Source organism: Antechinus flavipes, chromosome 4 (assembly GCF_016432865.1).
Source record: "Antechinus flavipes isolate AdamAnt ecotype Samford, QLD, Australia chromosome 4, AdamAnt_v2, whole genome shotgun sequence".
NCBI lineage: Eukaryota > Metazoa > Chordata > Mammalia > Dasyuromorphia > Dasyuridae > Antechinus > Antechinus flavipes.
Genome location: NC_067401.1, coordinates 218,344,790 through 218,360,180, shown reverse-complemented (window position 1 = coordinate 218,360,180; position 15,391 = coordinate 218,344,790). Strand labels below are relative to the sequence as shown.

General features: G+C 35.3%; 1 protein-coding gene across 1 annotated transcript in view; it reads right to left on the bottom strand.

Annotated features, from left to right (window-relative positions):
- Window positions 1-15,391, bottom strand: part of EFHC1 (EF-hand domain containing 1) — a 101,392-nt gene that overhangs the window by 15,434 nt on the left and 70,567 nt on the right. Inside the window, exons 7-8 of the mRNA XM_051997150.1 lie at window positions 11,101-11,241; window positions 6,345-6,558 (exon numbers count right to left, since the gene is read on the bottom strand). Of these exons, the coding sequence (XP_051853110.1) occupies window positions 6,345-6,558; window positions 11,101-11,241 (355 nt within the window). The remainder of the gene's footprint in view (window positions 1-6,344; window positions 6,559-11,100; window positions 11,242-15,391) is intronic.

Here is a 15,391-nt window from a genome sequence, read left to right as displayed (position 1 = left end):
CAGACTGAAAAATGGGAAATGCAAAGATACTGACCTTATTTGCATTTCCTGAAAAGTTTAACTAATATAAAGGGGTCACTACAACCTGGAGGCCAAAGCAGCCTAGAAATTGCTTTAGCTAGCAAATACTTCATTATCTTGTCAAGAAGATAGGGCAGCAAAGGGCAACACTTAAATTACAAATTAGTTTGTAAACACCAGGATAGTGAGAGAAAATAAATGGTCCTGCCAACAAAGCCACTGAAAATTAGTTTAAAGGGGGAAAAGTGCACAAAGCTTTGGCAATGAAACCCCAATTGAGCAACATCATCCCCAAAATGAGTGCCAGGGGAACCACATCATTCCAATAGTATTCAAAGACAAAACTAGGCATTGGAACATCAATGAAATATTCTTGGCATTTTTATAACAATCTCTTAGTCATCAGTGACTAAGAGCCTATCACATTTATATCTAGGTTGAATTATTTGATGATCTGAATGCACTAAAGCAGTTGATTCTGACATGATTCTCCCTTTTGTTGCTTTTCAGTTATTTTTCAGTCGTGTCTGTGACCTTATTTGGGGGTTTTCTTGGCAAAGATACTAGAGCCATTTCTTCTTCAGTTCATTTTACAGATGAGGAAATTGAGACAAATAGAGTTAAGGGAGTATTTGAGACACATTTGAATTCAGGCAGATGGGTCTACCTGACTTCCAACCTGGCACACTATCCATAGCACCACTTAGCTGCTCACGATTCTCACATCAGTAACCAATTCTTTCTAGTCTGTTAAGAAATAGCCACATTCCAGAGCACCAGCCCTGAAATCAGGTGGACCTAAGATCAAATCTGGCCTCCCACACTTAACACTTCCTAGCTATGTGACTCTGGGCAAGTCACTTAACCCCAATTGCTTCAGGGAAAAAAAGAAAAAAAAAAAAAAAAGAACTAGCCAAGTTCATTTTCTATGATGTTATTTCCGGCACACAATTTCTAGTGCTTTTTAAACTCTTCTTCCAAAGGCAGTCTTCATGCTGCAAAAGTACCAATCTTCCAAGTTGCTTCTAAGCTTTTAGGCTCTTTTGTTTCTCAATTCTGATCATATTTTCCAATACAGTTTTCACTTTTTTTTTTTTTTTTGCTATGCCCATATTCACATTTAAGTTTCCCATTCTCTTCATTTCAAAACCCCTTGAGATCATATTCAACTCTCCTCTCCTTTCCCTCTGTCTTTGACAAAGTGGCCCTTCTCCTTATCAAGGTCAAACTCCCTTAAATGAAAGTGTGTGTGTTGTGAGTTTTGAATTTTGAATTCAGTTGCAGTTATTTGATAGATCACTAAGTCAGTAATCCACCATTCAAGACATATACAAGTTATTCAAGGAGAGATGCTCCTGAACTGTTACAGTTGGAGGTCTGTTTGTGGAAAAAAAGTGCACTTTGGGCTCAGTTACTTCCTTTTGAACAGAAATATTTCCCACCTGGTTATTCCTAAATCTGCCTATGAGGTAGAATCCTTACTGCCTGATGATTGTCAATTGTGCCTCTTACCTGAAGTCAAACACCTAAGGATGCCTTAACCTGCCATACATGTTAGTCATTCTGTGCCCTTAAGCTGGAGTTTGAAGGGCCACTTTGTATGCTGTTAAAATAATCATATCCTTCAGTTTTTATTTATAGCAAATTTCTGTAATCAGAGCATATGGTCAGTAGAAGATATGAACTTGATATAATTCTATACTGTTTTAAATCTGAATGTATAGTCATTCCATGGCCCAAACAACTTAATAAGTTAGTTTATTGGGCTTGTCTATTGTTAATACTTACATAATTATGTATGAGATTAAGTTCCTGAAAGAACTCATTCTTCCAGAATGTTATGGGAATAAGGGACAAAGGTGCAAAAAACAATCAAACAAACAAAAAACCCCAAACCAAACAAAACTCTTATGAAACAAAGATTTTAATCTATTAATTTGTGAAGTTCAAGTCAGAAACCTGTTTTATTTTAAGGAATAGAATTGTGAGTTATCTCAATAAGAGAAGTGTTTGTAATATGTATTTGAATAGGACTATTCTAATACAAGCAATTCAATTTGATATATATACTGTTGTTCTCTGTACACAATTAGGAATTCATAGTATAAGTGTATCTATACAATTCATTCCAAATCTTTTGCTGCAAGTGAAATTAACTGTGACTTTTATGTCAATTATTTGTTTATCATAGGTCATCTTTTTTTTCAAAAGTGTTAATGTAACATATTTTTGTGATAATTAGATTTTAACCTATCTTTGTCTCTCCTAAAGGAGAACTGAATTCAATTGAATTGAAGTTAAATGAAATGATATTTAAATTCAAAGTTTTAAAATAATTAATAAAGTAAAGAAATTGAGTAAAATCTTTGAGAAAACAAGATTAAATGAAGATTTTAAGAGTTCCTGTTTTCTATGATGTCTTAAAATATTTAACTTTTGATTTTTCTGTTTGCCAATTTAAATCATACAAAGTTAAATGAAAATGGAATCAATGCTAATTTATAAAAGCACTCAGCCCTAGTTTATATGTCTACTTTGGTAAATATTAAATCTTTAACTGGAAGGACTCATTTATAAGTCAAAAGCTCATAGATTTAAAAAAAATTTCTCTTTAGCTTGTTAGCAGTGTTTATATCAGGTAAAGAATTCAGATAAAGATAAAATTTCTGAAATTTCAAGTAAACTATGGTTTCCTAATTTGGTTCCCACTGCTATCCTCTACCCATAGTTCTGTTATTAGCTCAGAACCACAAAATTCCAGCTGGTTTTCATCCCATGAACTAGTTGTTGGAGAAATAAACTTTGAGATTTATATTGAAATTTTATTTAAAGATATGTTGGAAAAGATTTTACCAGAAATACCTAACTCATCTTCACAAATAAATTGGAACCAGAAAGGAAATCTACTGAAGTGATGACCCTGAGGACACAATATTTTCCAGACTGCTCCAAGAAAAGATGAGCCAGGGATTGGATAACTGCCTGGGACATTCGAGATCCAAGATGAAACGTGTTGAATGGTTATTGGGAATCTGTTACTAAATTGCAAGGGGACTTAATGTTTGTTAGTGTTGATGTTCATTATTTCTGGGTTTTTGTTGTTTGTTTTTCTGGATTTTTTTTATTACGTTCTCTTGTTTATCTTGGTGTTGTATGTTTTTCTTCTCTGAATTAGTCCCTGATTTTGGACATTCTTAAATGGCTTATGCTGTGTCTGATCAATGATTCTGGTTCCCCTTTATGGTTGGAACTATTCTGTATCACTCCTGATATTTTATATATTGCCTTAACCTCATTTCTATGTTTCTGACTTTATTTAGTTTAGAAATTCTAGGTCCCCAGAGGCCTGGGCTCATTTTTCAGGGCATCCTTTGAGGGTTAGGTCTCTTGTTAATTTTTTGTCTCTTGATTTTTATCTTTATTAAATGTCTCTTGACCCTTGCTTCCAGATATATCACCGGGTGGCATCCACGATAATGTTTTACCGGCTGTGGTAAAAGACATTTTTCAAAAACACTGAACCTGAGATATGCAGAAAGTCCTAAACAAGTCAAGGAAGGGACTCCTCTCTTCCCCATCTAGGTGGTATAATTTACTATTTGTACCTTCAGGTAGACTCTCAGTCTGTCCTTGAGAGCCCAACCAGCTACAGACAGGTGCCAGTCAGTCTGCACCAGACTGAAAAACTGCTGTTGCAACTTGGACCCTTGTTGATAAGCATACCATCATATTGTCATAGTCTAACAATCCCCCTGGAGAAAAAATGTTGCTTTTGCCATCCTGCTTAATAATGTTCCCCCTTCCTTTCTGCTCCCTTCTTTCTCCCCTATCCCTCCCATTTGGGAGGAAATTGCCTTCCACGCCTCCTATAAGATTTCTCCCTTTTTGTAGCCCACAAATATTCATGTTTAAGTCTGGATTGCGAACTCCTTCATACTTGGTACAGGAATTTCCCATGCATGTTCATTTCTACTGTAATAAATCCAGTTGTGACAAATCTCATGATTTTTTTCGGGGGGTGGAGGGGGAGATTAGCTTTTACAAGTCTACTTGAATCCAATTCTCCTATAGATTGTATCCTCAGGCATCCCCCATCCTCCTCTAGTCTTTAATTGGTTCCTTCTCTATTGCACTCAAATATCCCTCATCCTTAAAAAAACCTTCACTATGCCCTATCACCTTTTCAAGCTATTATCCTATATTTCTTCTCCCTTTCTCAAGCTCCTTGAAAAAGTTGCCTGTCTTTCCTTTCCTTTCCTCACTAACTTCTCAACCCCTTACAATCTGGCTTTTGATCTCAACCTCAATTGAAATTCCTCTCTAAAGTTACCATGATCTCTTATGTATCATGGTCTTCTCCAGAGGTCCTCAAACTTTTTAAATAGAGGGCCAGTTCACTGACTGTTGGAGGGCTGGACTATAGTAAAAACAAAAACTTTGTTTTGTGGACCTTTAAATAAACTTCCTAGCCCTGGGTGAGGGGGATAAATGTCCTCAGCCACTGCATCTGGCCCACTGCTGTAGTTTGAGGACCCCTGGACTTCTCTTAGTCCTACTCCTTGTTAATCCATCCACTGTATTTGACACCGCTGGCCACTCTCTCCTATTGGGTTTTTAAGGTACTCTCTTGGTTCACAGCCTGCCTTATCACTCCTTCTCAAGTCTTCTTGGCTGGCTCATCATCCACATATATATCAATGCCAATGATAAACATCTGATATCCAATTTAGAGACTAGGTACAAGATAGAACACCAAAAACCATTCTCCATTAGATAACTGGCCACAGAATCTGATCAAAATATTTTCAAAAGAGTTGCAAATTAGAAGTTATCAAATGAAAACTTACTCTAAATCATTAACAGTAGAGAAATGTAAATTAAAACCATTTTGAGGTTTCATTGAATGCTATGTAAAAATGGTAAGTTTTATTTTATTTTAATGGAAACAGTTCCTATTGAAGATCACTTGTACATATTGAGTCTGTATGTTGAAGTTATGAAATTGTCCAACCATTCTGGATTTCAATTTGGAATTATGAGAAAAAAAAAGTGACTGCTGCCCATATCATTTGACTCAGCAATTCCCCTGGATAAACAAACACCCCAAGGAGGCCAAAGACAAAAATAAAACTCCAATATATATGACAAAAATATCCATAGCAGCCCTCAGAAACAGCAAAGAACTAGAAATAAAGTAGGTACCCATAAATGGGAAATGATTGAAATCAATAACAACAAAAAACCTTTTTACAATTACTGTACTAAGCACTGAACTAAGGGCATTAAAAAAATAATAAAAAACAGTTAATGCTTCTAAGGAATTCACAGTTTAATGAGGAAAACAACATGCCAATCACTAAGTGCAAAAAAGATATATAGAGAATAAGTGGAAGGCAATTCAGAGATGGAGATTATTAGCAGGGAAACCAGGAAAGGCCTTCAGCAGAAAATGGTGTTAAGCCTGAAGGAAACCAGGAAAATCATAAGAGATTGCCTTAGGGAATATATAAGTATAATATAATATTATTTTGTAATAAGAAATTATTAACATAAAGGACTTCAGATTTTGTATTAACGGACGCTGAATTAAACAAACAGAATTAAGCAATAATATACACAACATAAATAAAAATGCACAACATAATGAAAAGATCACTAAAAGAAAGTTGAATTCTGTGTAATGGGGAAAAAACAAAAATGAAGATCCTAAAGATGTGATGATGAAATAAATCTCTCTCACAGCAGAGAGAAAGAAAACTGCTAAACCAGAATATTATTTCCACTGTCAGATATAGACTTGTTATCAGATATTATTTGTGATTACTTTTCTGTGTTACAAGGAAGGATTCAATCTTTGAAATGAAGAGAAAATTATTCTGGTATAAAGACAAATGATATCAATAAAATGTATTTTAAAAGAACATAGAAAAGACTATGACTACATAAAGAAAAATTCACTCTCTCTCTCTGCATATATATATATATATATATATATATATATATATATATATATATATGTGTGTATATATATATATATATGAAAGGACAGAGGCTACAAGGGAATGTAAAGCAGAAGAGTTTTATTGTTATTAATATAAGGTATATTTATAGTTCTGATTATGTGGATTATATTACATGCAGGTGGGAGTGGTATTTGATCATAACTTTAAAACATTTTTTTAAGAAAGAAGAAAACCAATCATATTAATCTCAGTCAGTGTCCTAGTTAATTACTTTGCCTACAAGTTGACAAAAATAAATCTCAACAAATGAGAAAGCACTTTCAAAACTATTAGGAAAGGCAGGATTATTTACGGACTTACCTTCAATGAGAGCACCAATATAAAAGTCACCAGGTCCATAGAAAGAGGGTTTGTCTAAACTGGATCCTGGCTTAGCAATTTTGGTCTTTGTGAGGAATTTACCACCAAAGAAGCCAGAATTTCTGACTGGTGGCTCAAAAATACTGACCATATCTGTGGCTAAGAAATAAGTGAAGATAAAATGGCGTCCTTTATCTTCAGGAATAGGGGATTCCTATGAAAATAAAAAAAAATGAGGGAAATAATTATCTAATAGCCGAATAGATAAGCATTTGACTGTTCATGATCTGTAATCTTAGCAATCACTATTTTAAAGTTAGTGAAAACTGAGGGCATAAGAGCAGCATTTGGCCCTTTCACATGTGTATTATATTGAGCAGCTATAACTACTGGGTTAGAGTATATTCAGCACTCATTACATATATTTTGCTGCTTCCCAGGCTTAGAGCATTCAGATAGTCCATTTTGTCAAAAGGAAATTTCATTCAACCAATTTTTTCTCGATTTTTTTGCTTGATGGCAGGGACTACAACTGGGGACTTCCTCAGCTGACTTAACCAGCTCTAGATTAATAAAGATATTCTGAACCAGTATGGTATAATGGAAAAGGCACTGGATTGGAGTCAGCAGAAACTTAAATTCAAATCCCACCCCTTTATTTCTTGGTTATGGCAACCTGGACAAATCACTTAAATTTCTCTTAGCCTCAATTTTCTCGTCTTCATTTTTAAAATGGGAATAATACTGATATCAAAAAGTTGTTACACGAATTATTTGAGAATGTCAATGTCTTAAAGCACTATCTAAATGTCAGCCATCATTATTATTCTGCAAATGAGGAATGAATAGCAGTCAAATGCAAAGAGGTCCAAGCACCATGTTTAAAAAGGCAGTTTAGATATTTTCATAGCCTCCAGAACAACAAAAAATCCAGCTGCTTAGCAGGGATGATTCTGTTTGAATCCTGACAGATCCACAGGTGATTCTTTATCTCCAGAGACATTCAAACCAGCTAGATAGTTAGGCAGGAATTCTTTAGCTAAGAATTGTGTAAAGGATATTACTTTTTAGGACTTTTTTAGGACTAACAAGTCTCCACATCAACATGATGTGCAGATAAGAGAATGATATAGATAAAAAGATCTCTTTTATTTAATCCCTGTCTTCACTACTCAAGATGAATCTACTTACTCACCATGTTTAATATCAGGACCCTAAATAAGAGTTTACATTCTTTGAAAGGTATGCATTCTTTGAATGCTTCTCAAATTAAAATTAAAATTAAGTTAAATTAATTAATTATGATTAACAGAGCTTCTCAAATTAAAAAACTGTAGAATCCTTAACCTATATCATTCCCTAAACTATTTCATTCAAAGGTTAAGCCTTCCAAAGGTAATGATGCCTTGTAAGAAGCTTTCTTTATTTAACCTGGCTAAAATCTTTCATGAAGCAGCTTAAACACACTTTTTCTCTTGATCAATCTTTGGAACCAGAGGAGAGAAAGTCCCTATCACCTATCTAGATCAGTGAATGTCACCTTCAGTTCCTCACTCTCCCTTCTGCACTCCACAAATTCAAAAGGCCAAACCTTGTAATTTCTTCCTATATATCAACTCTTGCATTGTCCCCTTCTTCTATGATCTTTTGCCTGGACAATTAACAGCATGTTGATTGTGGTCTTCTTGTTTCAAGTCTCTCCCCTATTCATCCATCCTTCACATAGCTGTCAAATAATTGTTCAGTCATTTCAGAACTGACCAACTTTTTGTGACTCCATTTGAGCTTTTCGTGGCAAATGGAGTGGTTTGCCATTTCTTTCTTCAGCTCATTTTACAGATTAGGAAACTGAGGAAAACAAGGTTATGTGACTTGCCCAGGGTCATACAGCTAATATGTCAAAGGCCATTTTTTGAGTTCAGGAAGAGGAGTTGTCCTGACTCCAGACCTGCCACTTTAACCACTGCCCTAGATCTGACTAATGTCACTCCCTTAACTCAAACTAATTTCTTTCTACTGATTGTCGTTTTTTCAAAATTTCTATTTTTGTGCAATTTTTTTTAGCGAACATAATTATTGTAGTACAGCAATACTCTGTTAAATAAATATGCCCACATGGAGTGTATGTTGTTAAAAAAAATTTTTCCTGATAGGGATCAAAGAAATCTGAAGACTAGTGATCTAGATGATAACTTTTTTTAATAGTTCTTTTTTGTTATTCTGTTATTTTTATTTTTTGCCTTTAAAATGGTATTCTTTTTTAAGCATTTTATTTTCAAAATATATGCATTGATAATTTTTAAACATTAACCCTTACAAAATCTTGTGTTCCAAATTTTCCCCTCCTTCCTCCTACCCCCTCCCCTAGATAGCACATAATCCAAAATGCCTGTTAAAATATATGTTAAATCCAATATATGTATATAATATATTTATACAATAATCTTGCTGCACAAGAAAAATCAGAGATGATAACTTTTTTGTACTTTAAGGGAGTCATGAAATTTTTGCTCACAAAAAAGTTTTAGTTTCTTAAACTTTTCCCCATAATTTTTTTTTTTAACCTAACCTTTTAATCACCCTCATGACTCATTTGGAGGCCTTCTTCAAGTTCTCCACATCCCATTAGTTTGGGAACTCAGAACAACATTTGCTGCACTATAGCAACTCTTTATGACTAATTCACTTTGTTATCAATCCCCTTCTTGACCTAAGCAATTATTCTCATCTTGGATTCATGTTGTTTGTTTTATCCTCTTAAGAGTATCTCTAGAGTACTAGGCCTTACTGAACTTCACTCTGTTTACTTCTAATCATTTCCCCATTTAACCAAGACAATTTGAACTCTAATCCTATTTTCCAATGTGCCAGCCACACACACACAAGCTGCCCCGTTTTCCCTGTCTGTGGGCCTCTGACTTCTTCCCCCAGCTTATTCTTCAAACTCAATAAGTATTCTCAATCTCATTATACTAGTTTTTTTGGGGAAAATGTCAACAACATTGCTACTGTTATGAAATCTCCTTGTAACATCACTTTGCATGTATTGAGTTCAAATAGACTCTGGCCTTTGGAAACAACTTTGAGCAAGATCCTTCGGCCAATTGTTCTAGATGACATTTTCTCAGTTTATTCATGAGCAAGATGATTGAGACATAAACAGAATCTGCCCCGTAGTCAAGATAAATTTAATTTAACAATTCTGCTCAGTTAACCAACTCTGTCATTACTCAGCACCCTGTCCACTTTGCTAATTAATTTTGGGATGATTTTTTCCAGGCTTGTCAGGCATGGAAGCTAAATTTGTAAATCTATCATTTCCAATGTCATCTTTCTTGCCTTCCCCTCCTCCCACAACGTAAGCACTAATACTGATAATGATAATACTTGTGTGAAACAGAGCCAAAAAAACTGGATCTGGGAGCCAAGAGTCTAGGTCCTATATCTGAGACCTTAAGAAAGTCAATTCTCTGTTCTAGGCCTGCTTCTTCAACTGTAAAATGAAGAGAGTTAGACTTAATTATCTCTTAAATCCTTTCTGCTTCACTTTTTTTAATGATTCCCTATCTCCCTTTACAATTTACAAAGTGTCTCATTATATCCTCATAACAATCTGGGTGCCCTTCTAGGTTCCTATATACATAAAGGGACTCTTTGCCTTAATTTCTCTGGGTCTTGATGTCTATCTGTATGAAATCAATTAAATAGACTAAATGATGTTCCAAATCCCTTTAAATCCTGATATTCTAGTATAGTTCTTTAAGTATTTACTGGTGGCCCACTCAGCAAGACTTCATCTTAAATGGTTAACTGAAAAGATATCTGGGTGAACTCCAAAGTTCAGTGTAAAACAGAGATAGTGCCAGAGTGACATCTGCTAAGAATTTGCATCAAACTCCTATGTGTCCCTGTGGCCAGGAACAAGGGAAGGAGGTTGTCAAAGACGACTGGTGTCTGAGTCAGGAGGAGCGGCCTACTTGGTGTGGAATAAAAGAAATTGAGGAGAAAGAGATCCAGCTCTTTTGCTATATTCACTGAGCTTTCTGGCCCTTGGACTTCCAGCAATGGCAGATGGGGGACTTCTCTATCCTCCCTTGGACCAGCGGCAGCAGAGGCAGATATGAGCATATGGCTGAATCCAAGCCAGTCAGAGAGTATAACGTATGCTTTATGTGTTAGTTATATATTTCTGGATTTGTTTGTGAAAGCTTATAAGGTATTTGTAAGCAGTGGAAGAAATAAATTGTCGTCCTAGACCTGATAACCACATTGTATGCTCAGGTAATAGACCTAGAACAAGTATTCAACTTTGTTTTTAGATCTGTCTATACTTCCAATATGTACAGTGTAAAAGAAAAAAAATTCTGGTTAAATGAGGATTTCAGTTAATCTGGGTCAGGAAGTCCATCCACAATCTCCTCAAAAGGCATTTTTAAACACCTATTTATAAATGGCATGATATCAAGTAAGTCAGACAGAATCCCCAATAAATATCGAAAGCTACAGGAGAGAGAAAGGAACACTTGACTAGAAAGTAGAGGATTTAGTTTCTACTTGCTCTATGAACTATGAAGTTTTGAGTAATCATGTTAATAGCCCTAAATGTATCAGTTGTACAACAGAAATAATGATAATGCTCGATCCATTCAAAAGCAAGGAGCTAAGTCTATTATGCTTTGACAAGTAAATCCACTGACAATTGAATCACATACTGAACAGTCATGGTCTAAGGGATCTTTATGAAAACAGTACTCACCAGCACAGCCCTATATCTAAGCACCTTGTTATCACCCATCAACATCTTGATAATATCTTTTCGGGGAGGCTTTGGGATCAGGGCAAAGCAATTCTGAGCAGAATCTTCAATGAGTCCAAAACCATTATAGGGAGGTAATTCCTGGAGAAAAGTGGGAGGCAAGAGGGGTTAATTATGATTTAAAAGATATGAACAACCTCCATCCAAATGGGAGTTCCTTACAAGGACCATGTTTTTTTATATGCTCAGTACTTAGTACAGTGCCTGTTATCATCCATCAACATCTTGATATCATTTTTCCCGGGAGGCTTTGGAATCAGGACAAAGCAATTCTGAGCAGAATCTTCAATGAGTCCATTGACTGTTGTTCAGTCACGACTCCTTTTGGAGCTACCTTGGCAGTTACTGAAGCAGTTTGGCATTTCCTTCTGCTGCTCATTTTACAGGTGAGGAAACTGAGGCAAACTGAGAAGTGACTTGGTCAGGGTCACACAGCTAGGAGGTACTGAGGCTAGATTTGAACTCAGAAAAATGAGTCTTCCTATCTCTAGGCCCAACACTCCACCCACTGCACCATTTAGCTGCTCTGCCATGTAGTAAATACTTAATGCTTGTTGAGTGAATGACTTCCTTTAAAATCCTCTTCTCACATCCCATCATGGTGTGAAGGTGACTCTGTGCTCTCCAAGGTTAGGCCAGTAGCCCTCAAGGCCCAACTAAGTTGGAAGAACTCCAAGTATGGGTCCAGTGACTATGTCTGTCCTCTCAGGACCGCTGCAGAGGCTCATTACTAGGCTGGCTGTCAGATCCTGAGTTATTATAAGTATTATTAATAGCATTGAAATGTTTTGAAAAAACCTTGATTAATCAATAACTCCTTCATTTCCGTGTGTGGTCAGAGAAGGCAATACACTTTCATAAGCATTTCTACAAACCATGCAGCATCATTTACTAGAAAGGACCATGATAGATGTCAGGAGGCCTGAGTTCAAGTTCAATCTCTACAACTTTCTGCTTTGAGCTGGGGCAAGTTCCTTAGCCCTCTGTGAAGTCCCCAAAGAGAATAATATCTGCTCTAATTCCTTCAGTTAAATTGTTTTCAATAAATTATAAATAACTAACTACGTGTAACCTGGGCTTCCAAGTCTGGGGCACTTTGCGTGCTGCTGTTTGTACAGAAGGAGGCTGTTCAGGGGTGCAAAGAACTCAATGTGATACATTAGAATGTAAGCTTCTACACATAACATAAGCTATGTGTTCCTAGTGCTTAGTATTGTGCCTGGCACATAGTAGGCACTTCATGTTTATTACTGATTGACTGAATGATGATGTCTGCCTATGGGAATAACAGAGTTGATTAGAATTTTTGGAAGGAGCTCCTGACAACATATTATCTCCACCAGTTGGAAGCCTCCTCATAGCCACATTGGTGTAACAAAAGTACAGGTAGCATAAAAATAAATAATAATTATTATTTATTTTTAGTTATTAATTCACTATTGTGAAGAAAGGCATGAACTGTATGTATTTCAAGGTTTTCCAGGTAAGGGATGCAATTTATATTATTCATTATAAAAAAATTTTACTAAGGCAAAAATTATATGGATTTCATTATAATGAAATTTAACATATATATGTGTGTGTGTGTGTGTGTGTCTATATAGATACATAAATGTGTCTGTATGGAAAAGCCAAGTTACTTTGCTATGTGACCTCATTGCTTCCCCTTCATTATTACCCATTTACTTCTCATTTTCTTACAATTTGGCTTATGATCCCACACACTTTTTTTTAAAGTTATCGATTCTCAAAGACTAAATCCAATGGTCTTTCCTCATTAATAATGTTGGTAAACTTTCCTTCCTAAGCATTCCCTCCTCCCTTGGCTCTTGTGACATTACTCATTCCTTGTTTTCCCGGCATATTGGTCAGAGCACTCTGCAGGTGTCTTTGGCTGAATCATCATCCATTAAGAGTGAGTTCTTCAGGTCTCTATCCTGGGCTCTTTCTTTGCCTCTACAGTGTTTTTAGAAATTTCCTTAAGTTTCAGAGTTCAGGTATCACCTTTACAAAGATGATTCCCAAATCTCTAGCTAACTAGAACTAACCTTCTGTCATGAACTTTCAACTCTCTAATGCATAGGATATCTCTTTATGGGTTGATTCTTGTGCATCTCACACTTGTCCAAAAGAGAACTCAACGTCTTCCCCCCAGAGCTTGCCTTCTTCAATTTCACCTATTTCTATTAGAATTACAGCTTTCTCAGGCTAACCTTTCAGGTTATATCTGTCAATCCTTGACACCTCTCTCTTTCTCCTCCCTACCCCCAAACCTTCAAGTCTTCTATATTTTAGTTTCCAAACATTTCTCACATTAATTTCCTCCTGTCTACTCACACAGTTATTACACTAATTCAGAGGCTCATTATCTTTCCTTGGTATTACTATAAGTAGCCTAACAGGTATCCTTTCCTCAATTCTCTCTCCTTACTTTGCCTTTCACAAAATTTCTAAACCTCTGTTCCCAAGACATAGAAATGGCATTTTTTTTTTACTTCTCAAAAACTTAAGTGGCTCCCCTTTGTATCTAGGATGAATTAAAAAAAAAAAACACTTAATCTTACATTTAAGGACTCCCATAATCTGATTTCCACTCACTTTTCTATGTTCAACTTCATTTCATACTGTTCCTTTTTGGAGCTCTGTTTTCCAGAAAAATTAGATAACTAGTTATTACCAAAAATCAACACTCAATCTCCTACATAATCCATCTTTCATGCCTAGATTGTATTTTATTTCTGCTTCTCAGAATCTTTGTCTTTCTCTAAGTTTCAACTCCTCCATGAATCCTTCCCTGAGCTGCCCAGCTGAGGGCTCTCTTTCTCTTCAATTTTCCTTAAACTATATCTATTTGTGTAGGCTATAAAATTGTTGAGGGTGGAAAGATTGTTGTTTTTTTTAATCTTTGTATCTTCTTGAAACAAACTAATGATGAATTATTGAGTGCTTTCCTAGTAACCATGAGTGTTAAAATACTAAAAGATCCAGAATAAGCCATTGATATTGATTACTATTCAAAGAAATTGGTCCAAAAATTGAGATGGGGAAAAAAATAAATTAAGATTGTTTGCTGTTCCATTCCTAATAAAAACACTTGAGAGCATAGGAATAAAAGGACTTTTCCTTAAAATAGTTAGGAGCATATATTTTAAACCTTCAGTAAGCATCATATGCAATAGGGAAAAACTGGAACCTTTTCCAGTAAGATCTGGAGTAAAACAAGGTTGCCCACTATCACCATTATTATTCAATATTGTATTAGAAACACTAGGCTCTGCAATAAGAGTCGAGAAAGAGATTAAAGGAATCAGAGTAGGCAATGAGGAAACCAAACTATCACTCTTTGCAGATGATATGATGGTATACCTAGAAAACCCCATAGATTCTACTAAAAAGCTATTAGAAATAATTCATAATTTTAGCAAAGTAGCAGGATACAAAATAAATCCCCATAAATCCTCAGCATTCTTATACACCACCAACAAAATCCAAGAGCAAGAGATACAAAGAGAAATTCCATTCAAAATAACTGTTGATAGCATAAAATATTTGGAAATCTACCTACCAAAGGAAAGTCAGGAATTATATGAGCAAAATTACAAAAAAGTTTTCACACAAATAAAGTCAGACTTAAATAATTGGAAAAATATTAAGTGCTCTTGGATAGGCCGAGTGAATATAATAAAGATGACAATACTCCCTAAACTAATCTATTTATTTAGTGCTATACCAATCAGACTTCCAAGAAAATATTTTAATGATTTAGAAAAAATAACAATAAAATTCATATGGAACAATAAAAAGTCGAGAATCTCAAGGGAATTAATGAAAAAAAAATCAAATGAAGGTGGTCTAGCTGTACCTGATCTAAAATTATATTATAAAGCAGCAGTCACCAAAACCATTTGGTATTGGCTTAGAAATAGATTAGTTGCTCAGTGGAAAAGGTTAGGTTCACAAGACAGAATAGTCAACTATAGCAATCTAGTGTTTGACAAACCCAAAGATTCTAAATTTTGGGATAAGATTTCATTATTTGATAAAAACTGCTGGGATAACTGGAAATTAGTATGGCAGAAATTAGGCAAGGACCCACACTTAACACCACATACCAAGATAAGATCAAAATGGGTCCATGATCTAGGCATAAAGAATGAGATTATAAAAGATTGTTTGCTGTTCAATCTATGACATGATGTTAGATGGGAAGACTGATGAGTTAGTTCATTAG